Source organism: Manis pentadactyla, chromosome 2 (genome assembly GCF_030020395.1).
Source record: "Manis pentadactyla isolate mManPen7 chromosome 2, mManPen7.hap1, whole genome shotgun sequence".
Lineage (NCBI taxonomy): Eukaryota > Metazoa > Chordata > Mammalia > Pholidota > Manidae > Manis > Manis pentadactyla.
Genome location: NC_080020.1, coordinates 129,909,176 through 129,936,668, shown reverse-complemented (window position 1 = coordinate 129,936,668; position 27,493 = coordinate 129,909,176). Strand labels below are relative to the sequence as shown.

Here is a 27,493-nt window from a genome sequence, read left to right as displayed (position 1 = left end):
TGCATAAAGCAGATGGAATTTCTATTTCATTTGCACAGTGACTAACAGAGTCACAGATGTAAAAAAAATACCACATTGATTTTTTTAAACGTAGACATCATCCAAGTCATGCTGGTGTGAGTTTAACAAGGTTTACTTATTCCAACTCACATAGGACATCAAAAGAATGATTTTCCACCCATGATCTCTGATCCTTGCATCCCAACACAACCTGCCCCACTGCCCCACATCAGACAAGCAAGAGTGAAGAGACACAGAAACCAAATTACTGACCTTGGGCTCATCACATCTTAAAAAGTGAGATGGTACCATAAATGATATTACTCAGCACACTTTAACTGCTTTTAAAAATAATTTGATGTGTAACTAGAGGTTTAGATATTGTCTTGATGTATGAAGCATTTGATCATCCTCTGAAGGATACACTTGGAAAGTAGTCTGACAAAGCAGTATTTAGGCTGGTCATCAAACCACCCCAATAAATGAATGAGTAAAGACACCAATGCAGGATTATACCTTTGTGGCTCTAGAAATAATTGACTTACTTAAGTGCATTGAAAGAAAAGTACTCTAAATGAAGATGTACATTTAAGAAATGGGGAAGAATGTTGGAGAGGTGAGTATCAATTTGGCTAAGGCGGTTGGTCACAGTGTACTTGACTACATATGGATTGCCAGAAAAGAGCACCCTTCTACTCTGCGTATGAATGAGAAACTGCAGTAGGCACCAAATCATGCCAGTCAGAGAAGACACATTCTCTGCTTATTACACAGATGCTCACTGGAACTCAATATTGCAAAAAACAAATGAAAAACCTCAGCATTTAAACAACAGGGGAATATATAGCATGGAGAACGAGGGCATGCTCATATTATCAAATATAATGGTGCTATTTAAAATCATACTTAAATACTTTTACATGATATGGGAAAATGCCTTGGTGTTCTGTGAAGAATATAAAAATATATACATATATCCTCAGTTATGTTGAAAAAAAAAATTGGCAGGAGATACCCAAAGTGTTAAAGGAGATTTTTCTCCTTGGAGTGGAATTAGAGCTATTCTTACCTTTTTTCCTCCATTTTGTAATACTTAACCATATTTTAAACAGCATATATTTAGAATTAGAAAAAAAATGATGTTATTTTGAAATTTATTCTGTTCACATAGAATAGACTGGAGGGAAAAAAGTTTCCCCTCTACAGTTACTTAGAAACTTAGCTTGAGATTTACTCGGCCTGGGAAGGTCTCTTCCATTACTTACTGACCTTGGATGAAGAATCCCCTTCCTAGTAGGGACCATGGCGTACAGGACATTTACCTTCTACGGTCCGGTCCTGTACCTCCTGGTCCCCAGGGATAGGGCTGGGGGGCTGGGGTGGTGGTGTGTTTCTTTACTAGACAGCAAGAACATTCAGGAATCTTTTCTTCCTTGGCTACTCTTTTTTCCTCTTTTTGTGACATTAGTCATTTGGGACCCTCTTATATTAACTAGAAGTTCTAACTAGATTTCTAAGTTAGAAAGGGCTTTCCTAAATTAGAAAAAGGGGGCTGGGGAAACAACACTCCTACTACACATCTTACTACAGTAATTTTAATGATCCATATTGCAAAACTCTTCACTCACGGATAAACTTGGGTCTTTGATTTATCATATTGGACCCCACTAAACTCAGGGCCTCATACAGGGCAATCTGAAACACCTGAAGTTATCATTTGAGTGTGAAAGGGTAGATTATCTCACACCGACAGTACACATTTCTTCTTGAGGGAGAACAATTTCAACTTTCTTTTCTTTTTCAAAGTCTTCATAGGAGAGTTGTCCTTCGCTATTTGTTTTATTAAATACCATGAAAAAAAAAGTTCACTGACTTGTTCTACATAATTTGGTAAACTTGATTTTTAAGGAATTAAGGGACTTAATACCAAATTTTGTTTTAAACAGAAATGAGTCCTTCAAAGGACACTGCAAACCAAATGGACATTTGCAGATACTTCTGAAGAAATACACCATTCAAAATCTAAGCAACCTCTTCTTCCTTAGCAATCTGTACTGCTCGAATGATGAAGACTGAGTGATTTCTAAATAATTTTTTTCTGAAGTATAAGTTACTTTTTTCCTCCCTTTCAACCAAAGGCTTGCCAAACTTGTCAAAGTAAGATACAGTGTTGACTTCATTAATTATCTGGATAATTTGGCTCTTCTTATGTGAACTTCTTGGTCACAATCTCCCTTTCCCGAGAGTCCTTGTTAGGATTGTCCTACACCTGTTGAGTCTTTAAAATTCAAAATATGACAGCTAAGATTAAATTTAAACCTAGGCTGAAAAGCCAGTATTTATTCCTAAATTTCTAAGAACTCCTGGGCTTATTTCAGCGAGTGAGCTTGGCTGGAGGAGGCACAGAGCAGAATGGCTAAGGACTGGGAGGATATGGACTTGAACCCTGGCCCTGCCCTTCAGTGCCCATATGATCTTGGAGAAGCAGCCTAACACACCAAGGCTTCTCATTTTTTCCTCATATATAACATGGGCTGAGATGTAAGTACCTACTAAGCGCTCAGTGAGTGAAAGCAATTAATACTTTTGATTCTCGGTCTGTAAAAATAGAGATAAAATGATAATTCTAGCTATACTGTAATTATTATAAAGTGTTCTATACACTTACAAGGTTCTACAAACATCATTTTGATTTCTGCAATACTGGATTTATTCTCATTATTTTCTATGGTGCTTTTGTTAATACTGAAAAGCAGGTCATTCTATTCCATGTAGCTTTTTTATCCTCCCCAGTATAGAAGTCAACCTTCTCTCATACGCCAAATTAACTGCCACCACCAAAATTGTGAAAGTGATAATAGGTTTTGATAGTCTTGTTAGAATAAATATTCCATAATATTCAGGTTTCCTCCCCTGACTGAGCTATAAAATTCCAGGGCAATCCATATAGAATAGTTCATGTTCACAGAAACTATCAGGAGACCCTGGATGGATTGTTATAGGCCTCTTCATAGCCCCTCCCCGACCCACACTAACACTCTGAGATAATTAATTAAATTGTAATTCTTTCACAGCCTCATAGATGCCGCTTATTCAACTTTCAGTGGAATGTTTCATATATCTGGATTTTCATTTTAAAAGTTCTGTCCACATTTTCTATAGAAACCACAAACTGAAATGTTTATAATCATTAAAAAAAACTCACCTAAGAAACATTTTCAGTGACTTTACTATCTTTTGTTCTTGACAAGTCAGAGACTGCAATGTTAATATTTCGCATTAAAAAAATTTCCATTTCTTAATCATCTTGAAAGCTTGCAAACCAGGGGCTGCTTTGACATTTGTACTCCCTACTTTAGGATTAGTAAATTACTGGAAAAGGAAGCATTGTTCACTCTGGCAAGGTGTGATATGACTGCCACTCTCTAAAGAACAATGGCAGAGGCCTACCACGCATCCATCTGACTAGAATCTGATATATAACTCAGTTTGCAAAAGCTGCATATTTTCAGAAGTCACTTCATTCCATGTATATGACAAGGTCACTCTTTAGCTCATACGGTAATTCTTTTCCTCCAATTTAAAACTAAGAAAAAGTAAGTTCTGTCCTCTTCACTCTGTACTATTTTAAAAAATAATAACCACCTGATATTAGAAGGCAAAACAAGGTTTAGAAACCTATCAATTTCTTACCCCATCTCTCCACCCTAACTTTAATAAAGTATCTCTACCACCAGGCAGCCTATAACCTCAAAAATACACTGGTGCTTATGGGATAAGGACCTCAAACAACTGTTGTTGATAAAACTTGCCTCTGGGCAAAAAGACAACTCTTCAGGTATTTTGTTTATGTCAGCTATGATAATTAGGTTAGTAGTGTTTAAGGATACATTTGAATTATTAGACCCACTAGGAAAGCATCTGTATAGTTGCATTTTATGTCTAGCCTCCCTTTTGTAAGCACGGGACATCCCTTCTCTCACACTGAAATCAAATTCTTAGTTATATCACCCTTGTATTAAGTCAAGGCAACTGTGAAGCAACCCTGTGTAGTGATCAGGGGAGTAGCCTGGGCTTTTTGACAACATTTGCGGCAGTTCCAAGAAGATAAGCCTTAAAAGTGAAGGTTCGGGTGAACACAGGGCACTTTCATCTAAAATGTGCAATATAGTATATTCAGGTCAAGAGCCTTTCCGATTGTAGGAAATGCTCGAAATCACCAGTTAATTATGCAAAAAGGGAACAAGGTGGACCGAAAGGAAAGGTCCCTACAAGCAAACATGGGGGACCCTGGTGAGGTACCAGCAGGGCAAAGCCGCAACAGAAACGACATTATTTCATCCAAGGAAATTCGGCTTACAAATAAAGGTCTCTAGAGACTATGTTACATTACATTGTGAACACTTAGAGCCAATAAAATTCAAGTACAAAGTAGCTTACAATGTGGGCTAAGTATTAGGGAGCCTACAGAGTGGCAATCAGTCAAAAGTTCTGGGCAGAGGGGGACAAATCCAAGCAGATACTCAGCAAATGGAAGAGTTAAGCAAACCCTCTCTGAAAAACGGTTTGGGATTTTAAAACTAAAAATGTACCAAAATAGGTACATTTCCTATATACACACACATCTCTTGACTTAAAGGAAAAGAAAAGAAACAAGGTACTACAACACGAGAGTATTGCTCATCACAGGCTCTAGCCGGTTCCCACGCCTGCCCAACCAGGTGGCATGACGTTGCCTGCCCCCATCCTCTTCCTGGCTTTAAAATGCAACTGCATCCCGCTGCATGCCCTGCGAAAACGGTCCCCAGTGGCAAAGTGCAGAGCACCACTGCCCCGCTGCTGCTGGACAGTTTTGCAGCGCTATATTTGCAATGACGCCACATGGTGAGAAATAGGGGAAAACATGAAAAAGAAAACAAGGACGAGAAGGCAGCAAACAAAAATGTAATCCCCTTCTTTAGTGTGTCCATGAGGAAAAAAAGAACCCCCAAACCAGAGATAGCCCAATGGTCGGCTTACCGGGACACATTTGGACAACCCTAATCCATTCCTGGTTTAAAAAAATTAGAAGTACCTGGGAAATCAACTTGGACACACTGCAATTCAAAATCTCCCCATCATCCCCAACATCATTACCGTCACCTCAAAAAAAAAAAAAAAACAGCACTTGAGCGATTCGAAACTACATTCTACTCACAGACCTGAGGTTTACATAATAATAACAACAAATTACATAATACTCCTGCGGTGCACAAAAATTCCCTTCTATAGGTGAGGCTTCAAACCCTCGGTCTTTTACCATTTGCTAGAGGGAGCTGGAAAAGTCTGCTGAATAATTGCGGGGAGGGGGAAATAGAGTGCTGGAAAAGTCATCCTTGACAGGCTACAAACCCAACCAAAGGTTCCAGAACAAAAAGGGACTCAGCAGGTGACTCCCCTCTGCCCCCATCCCTGGCGCCCGGGCGTCAAGGCCGCAGGCAGAGCGAGCCGGGCGGGGGCTTCGGGGCGCGGGGCGGCGCTGCCCGGGCCGGGAGGGGGCGCGGCCGGGGCTTACCTGCTCCCCGAAGTCGATGGCTATGTTGGTGATGCCCAGGGGCACGAGGAACCGGATCAGGGGCCAGTAGTGTGTGAGCGCCGGGAATTTCACCATAGTCCCCGCCGTGGGCCGACCCCACACACATCTGCCGCGGCGAGGGCACTCTCCCGGGGGCACGGACGCGGGGGCCGAGCGGGGCGCGGGCGGGCGGAGGCCGGGCGGCGGGGCCTGGGGCGGCGGCGGCGGCGGCTCCTCGCGGCGGGGCGCGCTCTCCGAGCGCGCTGCTCTAGCAGGAGCTCCGCAAGCTCAAGTCCATCCCCGCTGCCCTCCCACACAACAGAGATCTGCCGGGAAAAAAAAGAGGAGGGACGGCGGCGGCGGCGGCGGCGGCGGCGGCGGCGGCGGCGGCGGCGGCGGCGGCGGCGGCGGCGGCAGAAGGTTCTGCTGACAGCGGCTCCATTATAAGCGCTCTGGGGCCGGAAATAAATAAATAACCGCGCGCACGAGGCGCCGCCGCCGCCGCCGCCGCCGCCGTGCGGAGGAAATCAGGGGCGGGCGCGGAGGCGCGGACACCGCCGGCGGCCCGGCGCGGGGGCGGGGGGCGGGGCGCGGGGCGGGGCCGGGCCGGCTGGGCGGGCGGCGCCCTCCGCTCCGCTTGGCCGCGGGGGGCGCTGCGCTCGCACGGGCTGCGGGCCGCCGGCTGTCGGCCCTGTCGCGCCTGGGGCGCGCTGGGTGGGACTCGCCGCTGTTCCCTGGCCGGCCCGGGGCGGCGATGCGCAGCGCGCAACCGTGGGGTGAGTCGCGGCACCTGGAAGCCCCGGGGTTGTGTCCCCGCGTAGTCCGGGGAGGGCCGGGGCGTGGGGAAGAGTGGCAGCCGGCGCAGGTGACGTGAGCGCGGACGCACGAGGAGGGACCGGGCGCACAGGGACCCGAAGGGAGAGAGTGTGGAGGCCCCCGCGGGGCAGCTCGGACCCCATTCCCTGGTGGCCGCCTCAAGGCGGCTGGAGTTGCGGAGGGGGCAGCTCCGGCCCGGAGCTGGGGGCCTGTGTCTTGCCCACCTGCGGAACTAGGGGCCCGGGAGAGCTGGAGGCTCCTCCCTGGACGGGCGCGAGAGATGGAGAAAAGGTGGTCGCAAAGGGAGCAGAACTCTCAGGGTGTCCAGGGGCGACGATGATGCGCGTCCCTCGGGGAAAATGCTCAGAAGGTCGCAGGGACCAATCCCTGCCGGTGCTCTGGCTGGGCTGGCCGCCCTTTGGGTGGCTCAGACCTGCCCGCAGCGCAGTGTGCTAGTAGTGAGCTGGAATTCTCAATGCACCATAGTGATTAAAAAAATAAAAAGCGAAAAACCAAGGACTCGAGAAGTCTCTTAAATAAACAAGGTGAAAGAAGGAAAGAAAATTCCACCTTATAATACTGTGCTCTCCTAACAGCAGGTAAATAATAGCTGTGCTGTGTTTTACCTAAAACTTAAGAACAGTGTGATAGCAAAGCCAGCATCCATCTCTGCACCCAGGGCACTAAGACAGAAGGGCTGCAGCCTCCGTGAATGAAAAGCGCCTCTGGGAAGCAGGGGGTATATGGGAAATCTATGTGCCTTTTGCTCAATTGTGCCCTAAACCAAGAACTACTCTAAACTACAATCTTATTAAGAGAGAGAAAAAGGGACTCTCATGTGCAGGGGCCATGGGTGCATAGTCGTTGCAAAGGTCTCAGCACTTAGGAGTACCTGTGTTTGTTTAATGCTCTGCTGTCTCCCTCTTGAAATTCGTGATTTTTGAAGTTGATAAGGAAAAATTCTGAAATGTCCTAAAGTAAATGTCATAAGGGCTGGAGAATGAGAGAGAGAGAAAAGGGAAGATCATCAGTCAACAGCCATGAGCCATACCTAACCAGGAACTCCACCTGCCTGGATGGAATTATTTCAACAAACTTTCTTTCCTTGAGACCCCTCATAAATGTGCCCTGTTCCTTGAGTCTGGCAGACAAGTAATGTCTGTGAACTGGCCTTGCTGCTGGCGAAGCAAAAACTGCCTGTTCCAGGACTCAATCCTTATTCTGGCTGCATCTGTAAAGGTTCAGTAAAATCTTTAGTTCGGAGATCTCACGGTCTCTAGAGTTCTTGATGTGTCAAAGGAGGGATGTGGCAAATTATGTAGCTCATCCTGCTCATCTTACTTTGCACACCTCACTCCACATGCATCTTTTAAAGTTTAATTAATATAATGAATTAAAGTAATTTATTATTAAAAGTAATAATTTTCCACCTAGGAATCAGCCTATTACCTCACAGTTAGCTTTGTAAAGCTTGTGTTAATAGTGACCTTGAGACCTCAAGCTCCTGGTTTCAGGTATTTCACAATTTATTTGAAACTATTAATTGTTTTCCATACTTTATGCCCTTTAAGAGACCTTTTTAAATTTCACAGTCTGAAAAAGGCCTTGAGAAATCGGAAGCTAATTTCCCTAGCTTTGAAGTAACCTCAAATCACATCCCCTATAATTAAAATGAAATTTTGGTAATTATTTGTGTTATATGTGTCAAAAGAATATTATTTAAAAGACTTGCCAGCAAAACAGAAAGTTCTTGTGTATAGGACTCTCCTCCATAGCAAGTTCCTGAAAGGTGTGTTTTAATCCAGTCAAATCTTATTTTAAATATACTCAGAGAGCTTGTTATTTTAAGGAATTCTCTTGGAAGGAGTTCTTTTCTAAAACAAATATCACCTTAGGGTTTATCCATTCTGTCAGTCTAGGTTTCTGTGGGCTTATTTTATGTAAGGCCATATAATTACACTGGCCTTGGCCTCCCGGGTGGGACTGATGAGGTCCTCGATCAATCCTGTTAAGTCCAGCTTTCTTTGGTTGGTCCCTGGACAAGGACCGCCAAACTGCGGCTGCTGATTGATGCAAACACACCTTCTGTCTTAAGGAGGAATGGTGAGAAAGTTCTAGTGAATCAATGAAAGGTCATCATTCTTGTTTTAGTATTCTAAAGTGTATTTTTTTTAATGAGTGATTTAATGGTGTCATCTTTGATTTTGTCAAAGAGCACCATGTAGATTCGAAAGGCTTCTGAATTCCAATTACACTATGGCAATGTGGAAGTGAATGGGACGTTTAATTATTCTTTTTTGTCAGATAGTCAAAATCAGATAATAGATATCAAAAGGAGATTTTGGTTCCTCTCTCTCTCTTCGTCTTTTTAACTTAGTAGTTATCTCTAATGCCAGACTATAAGTGATGATAATGAATAGGAAGTTTTCCAAATTGCCTGGAACCCAGGAAGAGATCACAAAGTCATTTAAGTTAGGTTTAAAAAGGGTTATCTTCTGGAGGTAGAGATTTATCTTCAATTTACAAAGTCTTTAGGTTAGATTTGATTGCTTTTAGCCAAAGGACATTAGAAGATTTACAGACTCCACAAGAAACAGTGTAAAAAAAAAGCATATGTACATATGAGGAATGATACTGGAAGAAAATATGCTCAACTATTAACAGTGATTAGTTATAGCTGCGTAGGATTATTACTTTCCTTTTATACTTGTCTGTATTTAACACAATGCACATATGTTTATAGAAAGAAAAAGTTACAAAAATATTTACAAAACTTCTCAGAAGTGCAAGTTGGCATTAATTTCAGAGCACAGAAAAAGTTCCTTTTCCCCAAGATAATTTGATAAGTGACTAGCAATATACTATTATTGTGATGCTTAAAATCATTAATTCCAATTTTTGAAGAAGTTATGCAAAAAAAAAGAAGAAACTAAAAGTTACATACGTGTGTGGAATTGATCTTAAGTGAATATGTTCAAGTCGCCTCCAGGGATCATCTGCTGCACAGGGCAGAATAAAAGGTCATGTTTGAGATCATCCAGTTTTGAAGAGCTGATAGCAGCAGATTGGAACTGTAGCAACGGACGTGGTCTGAGGCAAATGCCATAAAGGTTTGTATAAGAATTACTTTATAGAGTTATGTACATTGGTCACACATAATTATCCTCTATCATGTATTTGGTATAACCAACTTATTTAACAGATCATTTTGATGAAAGAATTAGTCCTGGATATTGCTGTCTAGTTTTTAAATGAGTATTAAGCCCCCTAAAATAGAGTAGACTAGAAACCTAATAGGTCTACATCTGGGCTTAGTGCCATTTTACTTACATGGTTCACAGGGGACGTGGTAAAGGGAAACCTTTGATTCTAGACAATTTAATTGTGTTCACATAAATATTGTTCTATTTGATGAAGTCATGACTTCTTCCCATATCAAAGCTTCTGGAGAGCAGAAAGAGAAATTGTTTCTTTTCCCCCAATGCAGGTCTAAGAATTACTCTATAAAGTAATTCTTATACACATACAATGTGTCATTCCAACTCAAAGCCATATTACCATTTGCCTGTGCTAATCACCAAAGCCAGTTGTTGTCCTCTTAGGACATCCCAATAGTTGGCAGTGGAAGGTGAGTCACATGGGTAAATTATCTTCCAGTGGAACATTTGCAATAGATCAACTAGAACTGGTAAAATTCTGCCAAGAGTTACAGTTCTCACTTTTAAGGACTTCTTTAATAATAGTTTTAAAGGGACCACACAGATGCTTTCAAAATGTACTGTCTAAAGGAATAGGGGGAAACTTCTACATGCTGATCTGCAGAATATTTTGGTAAGTATAAAATGCAAGGTGCCAGACTCTGCAGAGGTATGCAATTTTGGGGGTAGAAAGGGAGAGAAATGTGAATATGATGGTGTGTGCATCTGTGTATTTGCTTATATTTGTGAAAAGACACACTGGAAGTATAAACCAGAAATTATTCAGATATGCAGCCTATGGGGGAAGAAAAAAGCAGGGTGGAATAGGGAAAGAAGAAGGACTTCTCTGAATGCACCTTGTTATCTGATTTTGGCTTTGGAAACATTAATGGTTTACATGTCAAAAACAAAACCAATCAAATCAAAAGTTATGGACAGTAGACATAAATGTCATGCATTTTTTTTCTTGTTTACTCCTCTTTTATTCTAAGAAAATGACTTGAGACAGCTTTAATCAGAGCACAGATAGATAGATGGCTTATCCACTTGGATAAATTTTGATTTTTCTATAATTGCTAGAGAATAAAACATTTAGGGAGCCTCTTGCCAGGTCAGTTATGTTACTGATGGCAGTGTGTATTAGTAACTATTAACTTACTCTTATATCTGAAAAGTGACCTAAAAAACAAAAATAAGTTTTGGGATGGGTTCTGCTCATGCCACTCAGAAACACTAGCATCACCTGACTTTCAGGATTCCAGAAGTGATATACTTTGCATAGGTGAACATTTGATGATTTGCTGGCTTTTATTTGGCTCATGAAAGTGAAACGCAGCAGATAAGTGTATATGTAATTCATCCTAGCTCTGCAAACCTTATGTCTGGTAATTCTTAATGAATGGAATGGAATGGAGGATGGAACTGAGACTAAAATGTAGCTGCCTTCCATTACCATTACCATTCCTTTTGCTTTTTTTTTTAATGACCAGAATAACATAAGATGCCTGTAATTAAAAATATTTAATAAAGCTTGAAATTTTTTCTTGCTACCTGTTCAAGGTCTATTTTTTTAGAAGGCCCTTGTAAAATATGTTTCACAACGATTTCCTGTGTAATTCTAGCTGACTTTGGTATTTTCTATTCCATTTTATATTTTGGCAATCAGACTGAGAGCTGAATTAATCTATTTCTACTATGTAACTCTGATTTCTACTGCAAAATATTACATTTCTGGAGGTTGGGAACTTGAAAATACTAATCCATCTCCTTTCACACCCACTTCTCACCTCCAGTCTTAGGACACTCATAGACACAAAATAATATGTTTTGAATTGAATTTTCCATAATTTTTTTGATGTTTAAAATCCAAGTGGACAAGTGTGTTATCTTTTCCATTATACAGTTAATAATGACTGGACATCCTTAGCATTTTGAAAGTATACAGAAATCAGATTCTATAGCTTCTCCAGCTTTACTATGGCAGAGAAGAGGTAGACAAACAATAGTTCTGGTGTTACTGCATTTTAATGAAATCTATTTTCCCTTTTCAGTGTTACAAATTAAATTAGAGAAGGTATTAGTTCATCAGACAAATATGCAGTACAGTGTGACCTTCACATTGACCATATAGCTTATCCCTACATTCTCACATCCCCACCAGAGCATATTTATATTTAAAAATATTCCTGATTTCAAGATGGTATCCCGCTACTTATTACATTGTTTTACCTGTGACTCAGTGGATTGATTGGTTGGCCAAAGAGTTAATGAAGCCAATGTCATCTTAATCTCTATATAGATAAGCTAACTTTGGGTTATTCATTCAGCAACTTATTTTGAGTGCCTACTGTGTTCCAGGCTTGGTGCAAGCACTGGGTATACAGTATAGAACAAAACAAATATAATCCTCTCAAGACTGGGAACAATGTGTTCTCTTACCACTTTTAGTCAACACCATACTGGAGATTCTAGTCAATGCAATCAATCAAGTAAAAAGAAAAAATAATGTTTCATTCACAGATGATGATATAGTTTATGTAGAAAATCCCAAAGACTCTATAAGAAAGCTACTAGAACTAATATATGAACTTAGAAATTGAAATTTAAAACTTATTTACATTAGGGTTAAAGGCCATGAAATGCTTAGGGATAGATCTAACAAAATGTGCAAACTTACATGTTGAAAACTGAGAACATCTGGAGTTCCAAGAAGATCTAAATAAATGGAGAGGTGTGATATGTTAATGGATCAGAGGCCTCAATATTGTTAAGATAGCAATTCTCTCCAAATTGGTGTACAGATTAAATAGGATACCAATCAAAATCCTTTGGATAGAGAAAAACTACAGGACTGAGGTCAACCAAAACAATTCAGCAAAACTGGAGGATTCAGACTTCCAGATTTCAAGACTTATTAAAAAGCTACTGTAATCACCACTATGTGACTCTGGTGAAATAGACATGCAAATCAATGAAATAGAATACAGAGTGAGGAATGGACCCTCACATATGATGGTCACTTGATTTTTCACAAAAATGCCAAGGTAATTAAATGGAGAAAGAATAATATTTTCAACAAACAAAGGATGTGGGACAATTGGACATCCTTCTATACAAAATAATGACCCTCAAGCCATAGATCATGCCATATACACAGATTACCCCAAAATAGACCATAGATTTAATGTAATAATTATAGCACTTATAGACAAAAACATAGGGGAAAATTTTTTTGACCTTAGGTTAGGCAAAGAGTTCTTCGATATAACATCAAAGACACAACCCACATACAAAAAGAAAAAAATCATATATTGAACTTCACAATTAAAAACCTCCACTCTTCCAAAACTATTGTTAAGAAATTAAAAAGACTACCCTTGGACTGGGAAGAAATATTTACAAAATACGTATCTGACAAAGGATTTGTATCAAGACTATATATGTGAATATAAGGAGATATATATATCAATCTTTATATCGTCTCAAAACACAATGATAGAAATACAAATAACCCAAATAAACCATAGGCAAAAGTTTTGAAAAAAATATTTCACCAAAGCAGATGTAAGGAAAGCCAATAAACACATGGAAAGACTCTCAGCCTCATTGGTTATTAGGGATTTGTGTATTAAAACCACCAAACACCTATTAGAATGGCTAAAATTCTTAAAAGGCAAAATACGTAACATTATCAAGTGCTGGTAAGGATATAGAGTAAATGGAAGTCTCGTACATTATGTTGGGAATGCAAAGTGGTACAGTCACTTTGGAAAATGGTTTGATGGTTTCTTGTAAACTTAAATATACACTTACCAAAAAATCCAGCAATCCCACTCCTTGGTGTTTACCCAAGAGAAATAAAAACATATGTCCACAAAAAGATCTGCATGCGAATGTTTATAACAGCTTTATACATAATGACTCCAAACTAAAAGCAACTCTAAAGACCATGAGCTGGTGAGTGGTTAAACAAATCATGTTATAACCCTACTGTGGAATACCACTCACACAATAAAAGAACAAACTGCTGATACATGCAACAATATGGATGAATCTCAGATGCATTATTCTAAGCCAGAGAAGCTGAGTCACTGCGTGACCCTATTTATATGACATTATGGGGAACACAAGATTGCAGGGACAAAAAGTGGACCAGTGGGTGTCACTGGCTGGGGTGAGGTGGAAGAACTGAAAAGACTGACTGCAAAGTGGTATAAGGGAACTTTTTGGGATGATGGAAATAGTCTACATTTTGGCTGTGGTTATAGTTAGACAACTCACAGAACTGTCCACCTAAAAAGAGTGAATTTTAGTGTATGTAAATTATATCTTCCAATAAGCCTGTTTGAAATAAAGCATATTAAAACAAAATGGAACATAATCCATTTCTTCATGGAGCAGACATTAAATAAGCACACACATATGCAATTGCATACTGTATTCAACAATACAGCTGGCCATCTCCCATCATAAAGAACGACTAGAAAAGGAAGTTTGCAATTTAGGTTTGAATATTGTCAAGCCAGTTAATTTGCTTTAGAATTTGGTACAGTCTTCTATTTGCTATATTATTAATAATAGCTAATATTCATTGCAATTTTTCTGTAGCCAGACGCTCCCCTAGATTCTTTATACATCATCTTCATTTAGTCCTCAAAGTAATTCTATGAATTGGCTGGTATTACCCATCATGCACACTTACTTGTTTATTTTGCAATGGAAGCTTAAATACAAAGGTTAAGCAAATTGTCTAAGGTCTCACGACTAGTAAGCAGCAAGGTTGGTACTCAACCCAGATACACCTGACTTCAAAGTTACCCCATGCCAGGGCTTCTTAAACATAGTGCCCTTACCATGCCACCTCAGCCCCATCCTGGAGACTGGGTCAGACGCAAGCATAAGGGTAACACCCCAGGAGGTCATGATGCACCTACCCCAGGCTGCATGGTCAGTACAGGAGGACCACGGAAGGCACTCAGAATCACAAAACAGGAGGGTGGCAAGGAAGTTTAGAGATTATTCAGTCCAACTTGTGTAACTTGTGCTTTACTTTAAAAAGAGACAGGAAAGGGCAATGGGCCCAGAGGGAGAGCAGCGGAGGTGGTGGTTCTCAGAGATGGGGAAGCGAGGGACGGCATGGGAGTGAGGCTTGGGTCACAGGCTGGGGAGACAGCGGGAAGTGTGGGGATCTGTTTGGGGATCATTACTGTTGTCTTGTCCTTTTCCCTGAAGCTGGTTACAGAGCCAGGGGTTACGTTAGTTGATAGCATCTATGTTGCGGAGCTGATACCAGACATGGAGTCGACATGAACCATGCCAAGACCACCCAGGCAGCTCCAGGAAGGTGGGATTGGTGCATGATTCTGCAAAGCTGCACAGCCCTTCCAGTTTCTGCCCTAATCCCCACATTCCTTTGCCAGGAGTCTATATCCCTGGCCCGCTCTGATAAGGCAGATTTTGGAAAACGCCCCTGCCTCCTCCTTGCATTGCCCTTCTGAGAGTAAGTTTTCTCTGCTTCAAACCTAGTGACTCAGAGATTCAAATCTGGTGGTTCTCTTACTGGGCATGGTCAGTCGGATTTGGGGATTCCCTAACAATTGCACAACTAGTCTCCCTACGGTGCTGTGTCATGTGCAGTGTACTTCTCATGTAAATTTCCCTCACTTCTTGAAACTATCTATGAGACAGTATATTAGTTGAGTCCTCTGGTTGAGTGTAAAAGAAATAAACTTAAACCAGTCTAAGGCTATTGTTAGGCTTCTCTCTCTCTCTCTCTCTCTCTTTCCCTGCCCCACCACCCTTCTTTCTGTCATCGTCTACCTTTCTGGTCCAGATAGTGGGTAAAAAATAACCAGCCATAGCTTCTGAGCTTAGATAATAGGTCCCGTTTGCTCCCAGGTCTATATTTCAACAAAGAGACTCAGAGTGGGCCAGGCTGGGTCACATGCCTTCCTTGGTTCAATCAGGTGAGTCAGGGGATGGGGTCCTGTTGTCCACAATTAGTACTGGGAGCCCCAGAAAGGAGGGGCTGGTAGACAACTTGATAGGAATCTAGCACATGGCCTCCTGCCCCTTGGCCATGCAACATACACACACATCACCCCATATGTACGATTTCTAAATGATGCCTCTGCCTAACAAGGCCCAACTATTCCAGTTACAACTGCAAATGCATATTCTCTTTCCAAAATAGAAGACGACTCAAGGTCATGTCCTACCACTCTCTGCAGAACTGAGGTCCTCGGTTCATAGGTAATCTCACCTTGTGCTATATAAGGCAGTATTCACCCTTTTGCCATAGGTCAGGTTCCAGGGAGTAGATATGCTCAGATGCCATTATTTAGCCTAGCACATATACCTTCACCAAAAAAAGTAAGCTGAAGAGAACAGTTAATTTTAATAATATATTTTGTTTAACCAAAGGTAGCCAAAATATTACTATTATAACATGTAATTGATATAAAAATGTCAAAGAGACATTTTACATTCTTTTTTCCTACTAATTCTGGCATGTCCAGTGTGTGTGCCCAGGCCTCCTGTTCTTTCTGAATCTGCCGGAGAGCAATTCTTGGACTGGGGCACAGTGGCACACACCCTGGGGTCGTGCTCCAGCAGAGGAACACACCCGGGAAGGGGAAGGGTGGCTTTGCCCAGAGCAATAAGCATCCTCGGAGCACTGAGCCGAGGTGCCAGCTGCTGGAGGACAGCTGGGAAGGGCCACCGGTCTGGCACCTGGAGACCTGGAGGGCTCCTCTTCCACTGGAAGTTGAATTCAGGCACATCCCCTTTCTCCGTGTGTAGTGTCAGCGGTGGCTGGCGGGACTGGGTACATGGACCTGCCACCTTGCTGCCAAGTATGGAAACGCATGAAAACACCCATAGTTGTTCATCAGGCAGGCCTGCTTGTCTGCACACCTGAAAATGGTGGACATGGGGTTTTAGGTCTCTTTGATTCCAAAGTCAGTTCTCCCAGCTGCTATCTTTTTCTGCTCTTTCTGGCTTGACTATATCCATGTAGGGTTTGTGCCGGGTCGCTGCCTGAGGTGGACCGAGCTGGGGATTGCTTACGAAGGCAGCCCCAGATTGCAGTGAGGGAGGGCTGGGATCTGTGGCAGGTCAGGAATTGGGACATAGCAGGGTGCGGTCCCCATGGCGGAGGTAGAGACTGGCGTTTCAGGAAGCTGAGTGGCCTGGCTCAAGCAGGAGGCAGTGGCTGGAGCGGCTCACAGGCTTGTTTTGGATGGATGTGAACTGCTAAATTGTTTGTTTTTTGGTGAACTGCCCCACCCAAGAATGTTCTGGTCATGGCTTAAAAGGCTTAGCCCCTCCAGAGAGGGTCTGGTTTTCCTGAGTCAGTGATTTTTGTCTCTTTATGTCTAAGAATCCTGCCAGTTTGTCTCTAAGAGGGTGTTACGCCCTTAGGGTGGATGGGGGCACAAATGGCTCTGGACTAAGACCAAGTCCTCTGAGACTTTGGGTCAGGAATTTTCCAGGTCCCTCCTGGCACTGGGGCCAAAGATGGGTGTCTAACCTGAGCCTGATGCTAACTAATGCCATCAGGACCATCGCCAGGGTGTCTGCATAGAACAGGCATCCATGGCGGGCCTTATCTCAGGGTGGCTTGTCTGCCCACCAGGCCAGAGGAGGCTCCTTCCCAGCAGGAAAGGAAAGCGTCTTGCCCTTGTTCCGGTGGTTCCCATGGACTCTGCTATGAGTTTTTAAGGCATGTTTACAATGGTGTGTTGTATCTGTGCTCACTTCTAGGCATGTCCATGCAGAACATGGAGCCAAAAGCTCAAAAAAAATGTGTAGATCAATAACAAGTTAGATTTGAAGTAGACCTATTGTAACAGTTTCCAAAGCAAATTATGGTGCAAGTTTATTTGGTTTGTTTTTCCAGGATTTACCTAGTTTCTCCCTCCCCACTGCGGTAGGAAGGGACGTGGGACAAGCAGTATGATTAACTTTTCTTGCCTCTGATGAAAAATGCCAAGATACAAACAGTATAGCAAGAACAGAAGGGGCTCTATCTTAAGGCTAAGATTCCATTTTAAAAACCATGGAGTTAGGAGGTTAAGATTCCTGACATATTCTTTAGTAATCAGCCAACAACCTATCTTAAGGCCAGACAAGCAGTCTTACCTGATATGTTCCAGTGCTTGAGGGAAAACACTATGTTGGAGAAGAACAGGATCAATACATTCCTTGTGTTAAGTTTATCTTACAGAATTATCTAGAGGACTAACTGTGGGTGGTGACATAATGTCTCTCAGTGGAGAAAGACATCATGAGATCACATTTCAAGTCTACATCCACCCCCCACAGCCCTTTGCCCCATTCTTGAAAGCTTTAAAAGACAGAATCCCAAGCCCTTAGGCGTGCCTCCTCTGAGGTTGCCCACACTCCACTTTCTTTGAGTGTGTTCTTTGCCTTAAATAAAGACTTCTCACTGCTCAACTTATGCATTTGGTCTCTGCACTCTTCCAGTGGTAAGCATCTTTGTTACTTTGCTTTTTGATTCTACTTTCTAGACCTAAGCACAAGTCTTTACTCTCTCTGTTCTACTTCAGACAAGTAGGAAAGGGCTGTTAAGACATCTGATTTGGGCTTGCAGGTTCCCGTCACTTGGGTGACCCGGACAGGACTGCAGCTGTACAATCATGCTCTTTAGGAGCCTGCCTGAAAATCTCCTTTCTTGGCCTTTGGGAAGCTCTCAGGACATAATCTCACTCCATCCACTGCTCTGTGGCTCCCCCAAATCCTGGGGTGGTAGAGGCTTAGTTCCCATGCCATGCAGATTCAAGTGGACATTGGATGCCAGGTGACCCTGGCTTTAGGACTTCGCAAGGGGTTTGTCTCATGCCTAGCAGGAGTTCATTGAGCTTCCCTTTCCTCCCGTCCTTCCTTGCTCTCTGCTGCCTGCACGACTGCTGCCTTTCCCTGCTACTCTTGCTCTAGTGAATTCCTTCCTTGCCTACACTTGTCCGACCTGCTCGAGAATTCCTTCTCATTCAGAGTCAAGAATCCTCTCCAGTGCACAGGGAGAGACCTCCCAGATTCACCTGCCTGACAACACCCCTATTCCATATCTTTAAATTTGTACGGTCTTTAAAAAAGGTCAGTCATTACAGGTAAGATTACTTGTATTTTCTGAACTCCAAATACTATTCTGGCTACTTTTCAAAGTCAGTCTGGGAGGTGTACTTTGGAGGCAGAAATATTTAAGTTTTAGCTGGTATATAAAAATGACAACACTTATTGGAATTCAGGCAGTCCAAAACACATCTAGGGCATTTGATGGCTCTACCTGGAGACAGTGTAGTCCAGCTATCCTGTTTGCGTGCATCTGGCCAACCCAAACTCTGTGGCAATAGGAGAGGGTTAGCCAGTGGCATTTTCTTTCTGGCCGAAGCAGTCTGCATTTCTCTCTTCTTACTACAGTAGGCACCAGTGGAGAATGGGTGGGGCCGTGGGAGGGATAAATAGATGAAGGGCCAGGAGGAGAGACAGCGTGTGTAAACATCTAGACAAATAATAATTAATAGCAAGAAGAACACGCAAGCAGCTGGTAATACTTATTAGTCACATGTTATATGCCATATGGGGCTTGGCACTTATATAGAGAACCTCCCTCATTCATTCGTGCCTGCATATGCCTGCCTTTGTTCAATTGTTCAATAGTTATTAACGTGCCAAGCAGTTGTAGAGGCCAAAGGCAGGCCGCCCCAAGATGTGCCATTGTGACACGCAGATTATTTCAAAGTTGAGAACCATCAAGGCCCAAAAGAGAAACTTTGGCCTCCCACCCCGCAACTGCATAAAAAGAATTTAAGTGGAGGAGCCGTTGCTGAAGGAGAGCTGTCACCAGAGAAGTTAAATTGTAATGTAAACTAGGTGTGGTAAATGGGAAGGGATGTGGCTGAGTCTGTGCCTCCTCATTGTTTCTGTGTGGCCCATCAAGTATATTGTTATCAAACATTTACTCTTTCATATTCTCATGAATTGCTTCCCTTTTCCTTTGAAGTCTCAGACCCCCACCCCCTTCTCCTTGGTTCAGGATGACATATATACCTCATTGTCCCTGACTGTCTTTGGAGTCCATGTCTATAGCTTCCTCATACATACATAATTAAACTAGTTTTTTTTCTCCTGTTCATCTGTCTCATGTCAATTTGATTCTTAGACCAGCTAGAAGAACCTCGAGGAGTAGAGAAAATTTCTTGCTCCCCAGCACAGTGTTCCAGGTGCTAAGGGCACAGCAATGAATTCGACAAAGTAATTGCTGTCACGCAGTTCAACTTCTAGCAAGTGAACAACAAACAGATATGTATAGAATGCAATGTAGGCCAAGTGCTAAGAAGAAAAATAAATCTGCACAAGAATAGAGGGGGCGGAGGGTGGCTAAGGGATGTTGCTCTGTTGAGTAGGCATCTTCTTTCCAGGTGGAGGGACTAGCAGCACCCTGAGCCTGGGCATGGCTTGGCATGTGAAAGATCAAGGGGTAGAGTGGTTGGAGGCTAGGTCCATGCCAGAGCTAGGGATCCACATGAAGTGAGGAAGCCATTGGGGATTACTGAGCAGAGACGTGCTTTGACACAGGTTTTAAAGGAATCTCAGTGCTTGTTTAGCGGAGAAAAGGTGGGGTTGCGGGTAAGGGTCGGAGCTGGGAGGCCAGTTGGGAGGCTCCTGCAATAGTCTGGGACAGGAAACAGTGATAGCCTGAAGCCGTGGGCTGAAACTGGAGGAGACGACAAGTGGCAGATTCTGGAAATACTCATGATAGCAGTATTTGCTGATGGATTTGGGTGTGAGAGCAGGAAAGGAGGCATGTTTGACTTGAACCCTGTTATAAAACAAAATTCCATCCAAGTAAATTTGAAGACCTAATTGGCTTTATAAAGTGACTCATGAATGGGATGGAGCCCCTCTACCAAGCAGAGAGATGCTCTGAAGGACTGGCTACAGAAAGGTTTTTAAAGGCAGAGCAAGGAAGTCATAAACAGAAAAAAGGATTATTTTGCATAGTCACCTTCACTGGGGACAAAAGGGTCTCACTGGTGGATTCCTTTGAGGCATGGAGAGGACAGAGTGACATTATCTCTAAATGATGACTGGAAAATTCCTGACTGACTACATTTCTGGGGGAGGTTGAAACAGCCCTTAATAGGAATTAAATACTATTGACTTGGAGCAGCAGAAGTGACCCCCTGTTGGGGCTGCTTTTCTTTTTAGTAGCCCAAACTAGCAGGACCGTGTACGGACTTGGGCAGCACGGGAGGAGGAAGACACCTGGAGATACGGTCAGTGGTCTGCTGTGGATGTGCCAATTTCGTGATGGAGATGTCAGAGTGCTGAGTGGCGCAGTTAGTTTGCAGCTCAGAGAGGAGGCCAGAGATTCAGATTTGGGGGTCCTCAGCCAACGGGTGCTATGTGAGGTCACAGGCTTCTGATGAGACAGATCTTCCAGGGAGTGGGAAGATAGAGGTCCAAGACACTTCAGCCTCGCGGGCAGTTCAGGAGGTGGGAAAAGAAACAGGGAAGAGTGAGTATTTTGACAGTAAATTAAGACAGTGGCCAACTCTGTCAAGTTCACTAAGAAGCTGGGTCAGAGGAAGATGGTGGTGGCCACAGGGTTCAACAACATGTATTTTGTTTGTAGGGACCAAGGGAAGGCTGCCCCCAAGATGTGCCATTGTGACATGCAGATTATTTTGGACTGACAACCATCAAGACCCAAAAGACTCAGGAGAATACTTTGACTTCCCTCCACCCCACAACTGCATAAAAAGAATTTAAATAGAGGACCTGCTCCCGGAGGAGAGCTCTCACCTTAGGCAGGTATATGACAATGTGAACTAGGTGTGGTGGACAGGGAGGGATGAGGCTGAGTCTGTTAAAATTCCTCTCTGTGCCCCCTCACTGTTTTGGTGTGGTGCATCAAGTATTTTATTTACCAAACATTTACTCTTTCCATATTTCTGTGAACTCCTTCCCCTTTCCTTTAAAACCTCGGACCTGACGCCCTTCTCCTCGTTTCAGTATGACATATATACCTCCTTCTCCCTCACGTCCTTGGAGTACATGTCTATGGCCTCCCCATATGCACTTAATTATACTTGGGTTATTTCTCCTGTTACTATGTTACTATGTCTCATGTCAATTTGATTCTTAGACCATCTAGAAGAACCTCAAGGGGTAGGGGCAATTTCTTCCTCTCTAACACATTCATCTCAAAACTGTATGTGGTGGGCACTGTTATTACCCACACTTCACGAAGGAGGAAGCCAGAAGCTGCAGAGAGGCTCAGTACCTTTGCTGGGCTCACCCAGTCAGGAGTGGAGTCAGGGGGTCCATGCCGAGGCTCCTTGCCCTGTGCCCTGGGGAACCTAGAGACACATTTCCCTTCTTACCTTCAGTTTATGAGTCCTGAGCTTTTTACTTCACTTCCCAGGTAAATAGTACTGGTGCTCCAAGAAGGAAGCGAATCTCAGCTCCAAGTGGAGATGGACAGATTACTGCAGAATCTTCTCAAGAGAATGATTCAAAACTTGGGCCATGGGAGGACAGTGTTGAGCATTTAAGGGAAGTCTTCCTCACTTATAGGCACTAGAGAGAGAGAGAGAGAAAAGGGGTTTAAAATAAAAGGTGTTTATATCAAAGCGTGGAGTGGGAGATGTGCAGGCTTTTCTGGCAGATTGCAGGCTGCACAACGGGTCCACGGGGGAGGTCTGAGCCTGTTGTGTTTGTTCTTTCTCATTTTCTCTATTTTATACCTAATGCCCATTAAAGAAAAGCTAATCAAGACACTACAGGAATAGCCTAAGTAACCTTCATCCCTAAAGAATATCTATTGACTGTAAAATATTTTGGGCAAAAAGACATGTTTTTTTCTTGAGAAAAAAAAAGCAGATAATGCACTGCTCTATTTGGTGTTTATTATTTTCTCTGACAGTATATTCTTAAAATTAATATTACTCTGAACACAGATTTTTCAAAGCTGGGTTTCCCAGTCCAGAAATCTACTGGGTTTAGAGTAGGTAAGTTTTATAGGCTTTAGATGCCAATACAGTTTTTAGATGATAGTAACAAAATGAAAGATTCTTAATTGCAGTGTGAATTTGTTTCATGTTAGGGCTGTCCAGGACAAATTGCCACAGACTGGATGGCTTAAAACAACAGCAGGAAGTTATTGTCTCATGGCTCTGGAGGCCTGACATCTGAAATCAAGGCGTCAGCAGGGCCACACTCCCTCCAAAAGTGCTGGGGGGGATCTTTCCATGCCTCTCCAGCTTCTGGTGGCTACAGGCATTCCCAGGCTTGTGGCTGCAAAAATCTAATCTCTGCCTTTGTCTTCTCCACGAGTCTCTGTATCTCAAATATTCCTCTGCCTTTCTCTGATAAGGACCCTGTCCTTGAATCCAGGATGACCTCAACTTGTGATTCTTAATTGTGTTTGCAAAGACCCTTTTCTCCCTAGACAGTCATAGTCACAGGTTCTGGGGTTTAGGATTTGGACATCGATTTTTGGGGCCACTATTTCTACCCTCTAAATAGTGTTATGCCCTAACATGGTAGGAATGAATCAGAGGCCTACGGTATAGTCTTCTGTCTGATGTCCACTTTTGTAAGTCTGTGCACAACACCATGTTCTAAAGAACAAAACAAATGCGTGTGGGTGATTCACAGAAACAAACGAGAGAAGAGCAGCTGGCTCACTGCCGTCCCTCCTTGTAGGTGTCTAAGTCCCACAGGAAGACAATGTGCTCTGAATCAGACCCACTTGGATTGAAACTGACTCTGCCAAGTCGCTGGCTGTGTGACCTTGGCCATATACTGAGCTTGGCTTCAGTCCCTTCATTTATGAAATGTGAGTTATAGAACTGATCTTGGAGTGTCACTTGGAAGATCAAAAATGTGCCACATGTAAAGCCCCCAGCACAATGCCTAGACAGTCCTATAAATGTCAGTGTCCCCTTCTCCCCAAGCAGAGCCAGGACAGCTGAATCCCTGAGCAGTCAGTTTGTACTCTTGGGGTTCCCAGGGCCTGGCCTGGGTCCTCATATCTTACCTCTGCCAGCCTGAGCCTCTGTTCAGGCTCCTTGTTCCCACAAGACATGTCCAACTCTCTCATTCAGTCTTTCCCTTTCACTGCCTTTGTCTCCTGCCCAGAAACAGAATAGCTTTTCTCATCTGTTCATTAGGAAGCCTGGTGTTCAATCTCAGCTACTCAGTTCAGTTCCAAAAGGCTCCGAGTAGGCTTGGAGGAATACACTGATGAATCCAGTAGTCCTGGCCCACAGGATTGGGCCCTGGTGACTTCTTCAAATATTTCTGAGCTAGCTGACGTGGGGACCCAGAGCTAGGCTTTCAATGGCTGCCTGTGGGCAAAAAGCAGTGAACGCTTGCTCGGCTTGGCTGGCAGTTCAGAAACTGTGGACTGAATGGGGATGCTGCTCATGGGAATGAAGATTGAGAGTCTGGAGACAGGGGCAACAGGCCCTAGGGTTGGTCCACGTGGGACCATCTTCTGAGCTGCGACAGAAGGTCGGCTGCTTGGCTTGAGGAAGGAGCTGTGGGCTTGGAACCTGAGGACCTCTGGGTGAATCCTGCAAATTGTCTCTGAGCTTGTTTTCAACAGTGCAAAAAAAACCCAGAAGTTATAGGTTGTTTGGGAATATAAATAAGATTATGGGCGTAAATGCAAGTAAATGTTATAACTTCAATGGATTATGCAAGTAACATAATAGGGCAGTTATAAGCCACACGCCTTGGGGCAGAGTCCTCTCTGTTCCAAAACTATTACTCTTAAATGCATGTAGATGCGCAATGAGTGCCATGAAACCCAGGTAAGGTCAAGCCAGGTCAGGAGGAGGGGTTTCAATGCTGGTCACTTCTGGGGCAGTGGATGTCATTGCTTACCAAGAGTTAGGGTCAGGTCAGGGCTCAAACCTTAAAGTACTTGCTAACTCCCTGGGGATCTTGTGAAACTTTTTGTTCAGCTGCTCTTCGCTAGGCCCTGAAATTCTCGAAAGTTCCCAGGTGTTGCCCACACTGCTGGGTGAAGGGCTACAATTGAAATAGTAAAGGGCAAGGTAATACCCCAAATTTAGTCACACAAATACTCTGGTTTTCTCAAAAGATCTACACTCTGGGCTTCCTGAAAACCATAAGCCTAACTTCTCTTTCCTTTTTCACTGAAAACTTGTCTTCTTTAAGTCAACTGGCAGAGGAGACTTTTCTCAGGGCAACCCAAATAGCATGGAGGCAGCAAGGCCGAGGAAAACTACTGCTTTGATGACAGCCACTTCCTCAATCCTTTAGCATGCTGACCCAGGATGACGGGAGGGACTTTAGTCTGCCAGACTTTAATCTGCACATTTAAGATAATAGCTCTACAAGTCGGTCTAATTTTCAGCAAAAACCCTAATTGACAATTCTTTTTCTCCTTTGTTTGGTTTTAATTTGTCGTCCCTTAACATTTTACTCTGATTCTATTTCCTATGAGGCCTCACCGTGTTCTCATTTCTGTCCCTCTCTCTCGACTCTACATGCCTGCATGGCCTCCGCTGTGCCTCCGCCCTAACACTGGTGTCACTGTATCTGGCCACCCTTTTATGGGTCTCCTTTAGCCTGGTTTTCCTTGAAGGAAAAGGTGATGACTCTCAATTCTGTGTCTTACAAGTCTCGGATGATGTCTGGCATGTTACTAGGCACTTTCGTTCTTGTAACAGTTATGGATACAAAGGAAGTTTGTTGAAACAAAGACCCTTTGCTAATTCTCACTTAATCCTCAAACAATTCAGTGAATTTTTGTTGTGTCTCAATTTGCAGATGCAGCAACAGAAGCTTTTAGAAAGGTAAGTGACTTACGGAAGGTCACCCACTTGTCAAGTAATAGAGGTGGGCCTTGAAGCCTTGAATGAAGGCGTGTTCTGTTCTTGAACTGAAGCTGATCATTGCTCTGACCGAACATCCAGGGCATTGGTTCCCAAATGCTGGCTCATGGGCCAGTACCAGCTCAGGACCAAAGGCTCACCAGCCTTTGATTTGAGGACTATATGAACATAGAAATAAATTTACTCAATTAAAGAACTGCCTTCATGATGAGATCATGTCCATTCTTTTCTGATATTCAAGTGACCTTCATTTCACAAAACAATGGGGATAATAATTGGTAGTTGTTGCTATTATTTTTTTAACATTCGAACTTGGCATAATAGACTCACTATACTGAGTTAGAATCTTTTCTTTTTTCTTTTTAGAGTCCTGTGAAATCCCGATGCCTGGGAATGTCTGCTCTAGAAGATGTTAAGAAGCAGTCAACAGCAGAGCCCCTGTTTGAGGGCAATTAGGCAGGTGTCTTTAGTGGTGATTTTGAGATTACAGTAAAAATTCCTGCTCATAAATATCCTCTCTCCCACAATGCCCAGCTGACGCTGAGCAGCCTTTGATAATAAGATTGGTGCATGAAAGGAGTACCCTTTTATTTGAGCAAAATGGTTGCAAGCTTTCTCTTTTAAAGAGTTTTGTCCAAATGGTCACTCTTCGTGGTGCCTGGGCGAATAAAGACTGGGATCAAGGCAGCTAGACTTTCTGGGCAGGGGGTGGAGGAGAGGTGAGGAGAGAGAGGGGAGCAGGACCCTACCCAGGAGGGCCAGGGGTGTTTGATTGGGGAAATAGGGCTATTGAGCAAGTGTTAATAATGGGCACACCCAGAGCAATGTTGAACAAGCACAGAGAGAAGATGCAGGAATGTGGAGGTCAAAGTTCACCTGTTAATCTACCTCAAAGAAGAAACCCAAATCAAACACAAAAAAACAAAAATCTCATGATATCATCAGAAACAGGCCAGTTTCCACATGGAAGCGTCAGATGAGCTGGTGGAATTCTTATAGTTTCTCTGTTTCAGGAAGAATAGACTCATGGGTGATCCCTTTCTCAGTGTGTTCATATCATTGTCTGGAGATTAAAATGACTGACAGGATAAATATAGGTAATTAAAATCCTTCCCTTACCATATTTCACAATACTCAGCCCTACCCAACAGCATCTACTGGGTACCTTACAACTACAAAAAGACTATGACTGTAAAAAAACATAGATCACAAAGTGGAAGACACAGTTAAGCATGTACCATGACCCTAGAAAGGGCTTGGTGTGTGATGGAACTCATTTTTATTATCAGCTTGGTGAGTCATAAATAACTGCACCCAATAAACTCCTGATATATTTTCTGAGTGAACAGAAGTCACCATCCTGATTGTAAAACTACCCCTCATTGCCGAGTAGCTCAATGTTAAAAAGCCACCTTTATGAGGCAACAAGCATTAGAGCAACATCAGACAGATTGGATGTGATCAGAACAAATGGACTTTCTTGCCATGTAATGGATTTATTATGTCAGATGTATAATTGCTTTTCCCTGAACCAGGTAATGTTGAAATTAACGGTGGTCAAGAATCAAATGTGGTGGTATTTCACATCTGTAAATTTTTCAATAATTATAAGGAGACAAGGACTTCTGGCTGGCAACGGAAAGAGTGGTCCAGGAATATTTCTTCACTATGAGAGCCATGACCCCAACATTGAGCATAAGCATATATTATGTCTTCATTGATCCATGGGCGAGGGTGGGATTTATATGTTGGTTGTTTTTGAATGTGGGTGGCTCTTTCTGTTGGAAGGTCCAGGCAAATACCCTCAGCAACTGATCCCAGGAAAGTGACTGGGGTTTGGCAACATGGTGACATGTAAGGTAGAGCCTCAGCTCTTAGGTCACAACCTAAACGGGACATGAGGTGTGTGTGTGCACAAAGGTGGACAATGATGACCTGCTGGAGAGAGACACAGACAAGCGGGAAGGGAGAGATGCCTCCAGGATGGGGTGCGGAGGGCAGCTTCAGAGAGACCGTGGGGCATTTGCATT

The 27,493-nt window shown here is 43.1% G+C and overlaps 1 protein-coding gene and 1 long non-coding RNA gene across 3 annotated transcripts in view; one reads left to right on the top strand and one right to left on the bottom strand.

Moving 5' to 3' along the window:
• Positions 1-6,060, bottom strand: part of ANKH (ANKH inorganic pyrophosphate transport regulator) — a 135,983-nt gene extending 129,923 nt beyond the window's left edge. The window contains exon 1 of one of the 2 annotated variants that reach the window (XM_036896660.2): positions 5,555-6,060. In XM_036896660.2, coding sequence (XP_036752555.1) covers positions 5,555-5,650 — 96 coding nt within the window. In that variant the 5' untranslated portion in view covers positions 5,651-6,060. The remainder of the gene's footprint in view (positions 1-5,554) is intronic. The other variant, XM_036896659.2, reaches the window with a different exon arrangement.
• Positions 6,061-6,219: 159 nt separating this feature from the next.
• On the top strand, positions 6,220-26,768 carry LOC130682710 (uncharacterized). Its single transcript, XR_008996002.1, has 4 exons — positions 6,220-6,330; positions 21,227-21,405; positions 25,399-25,424; positions 25,830-26,768. It is a non-coding gene; the product is annotated as an uncharacterized LOC130682710 (long non-coding RNA).
• Positions 26,769-27,493: the final 725 nt, after the last annotated feature.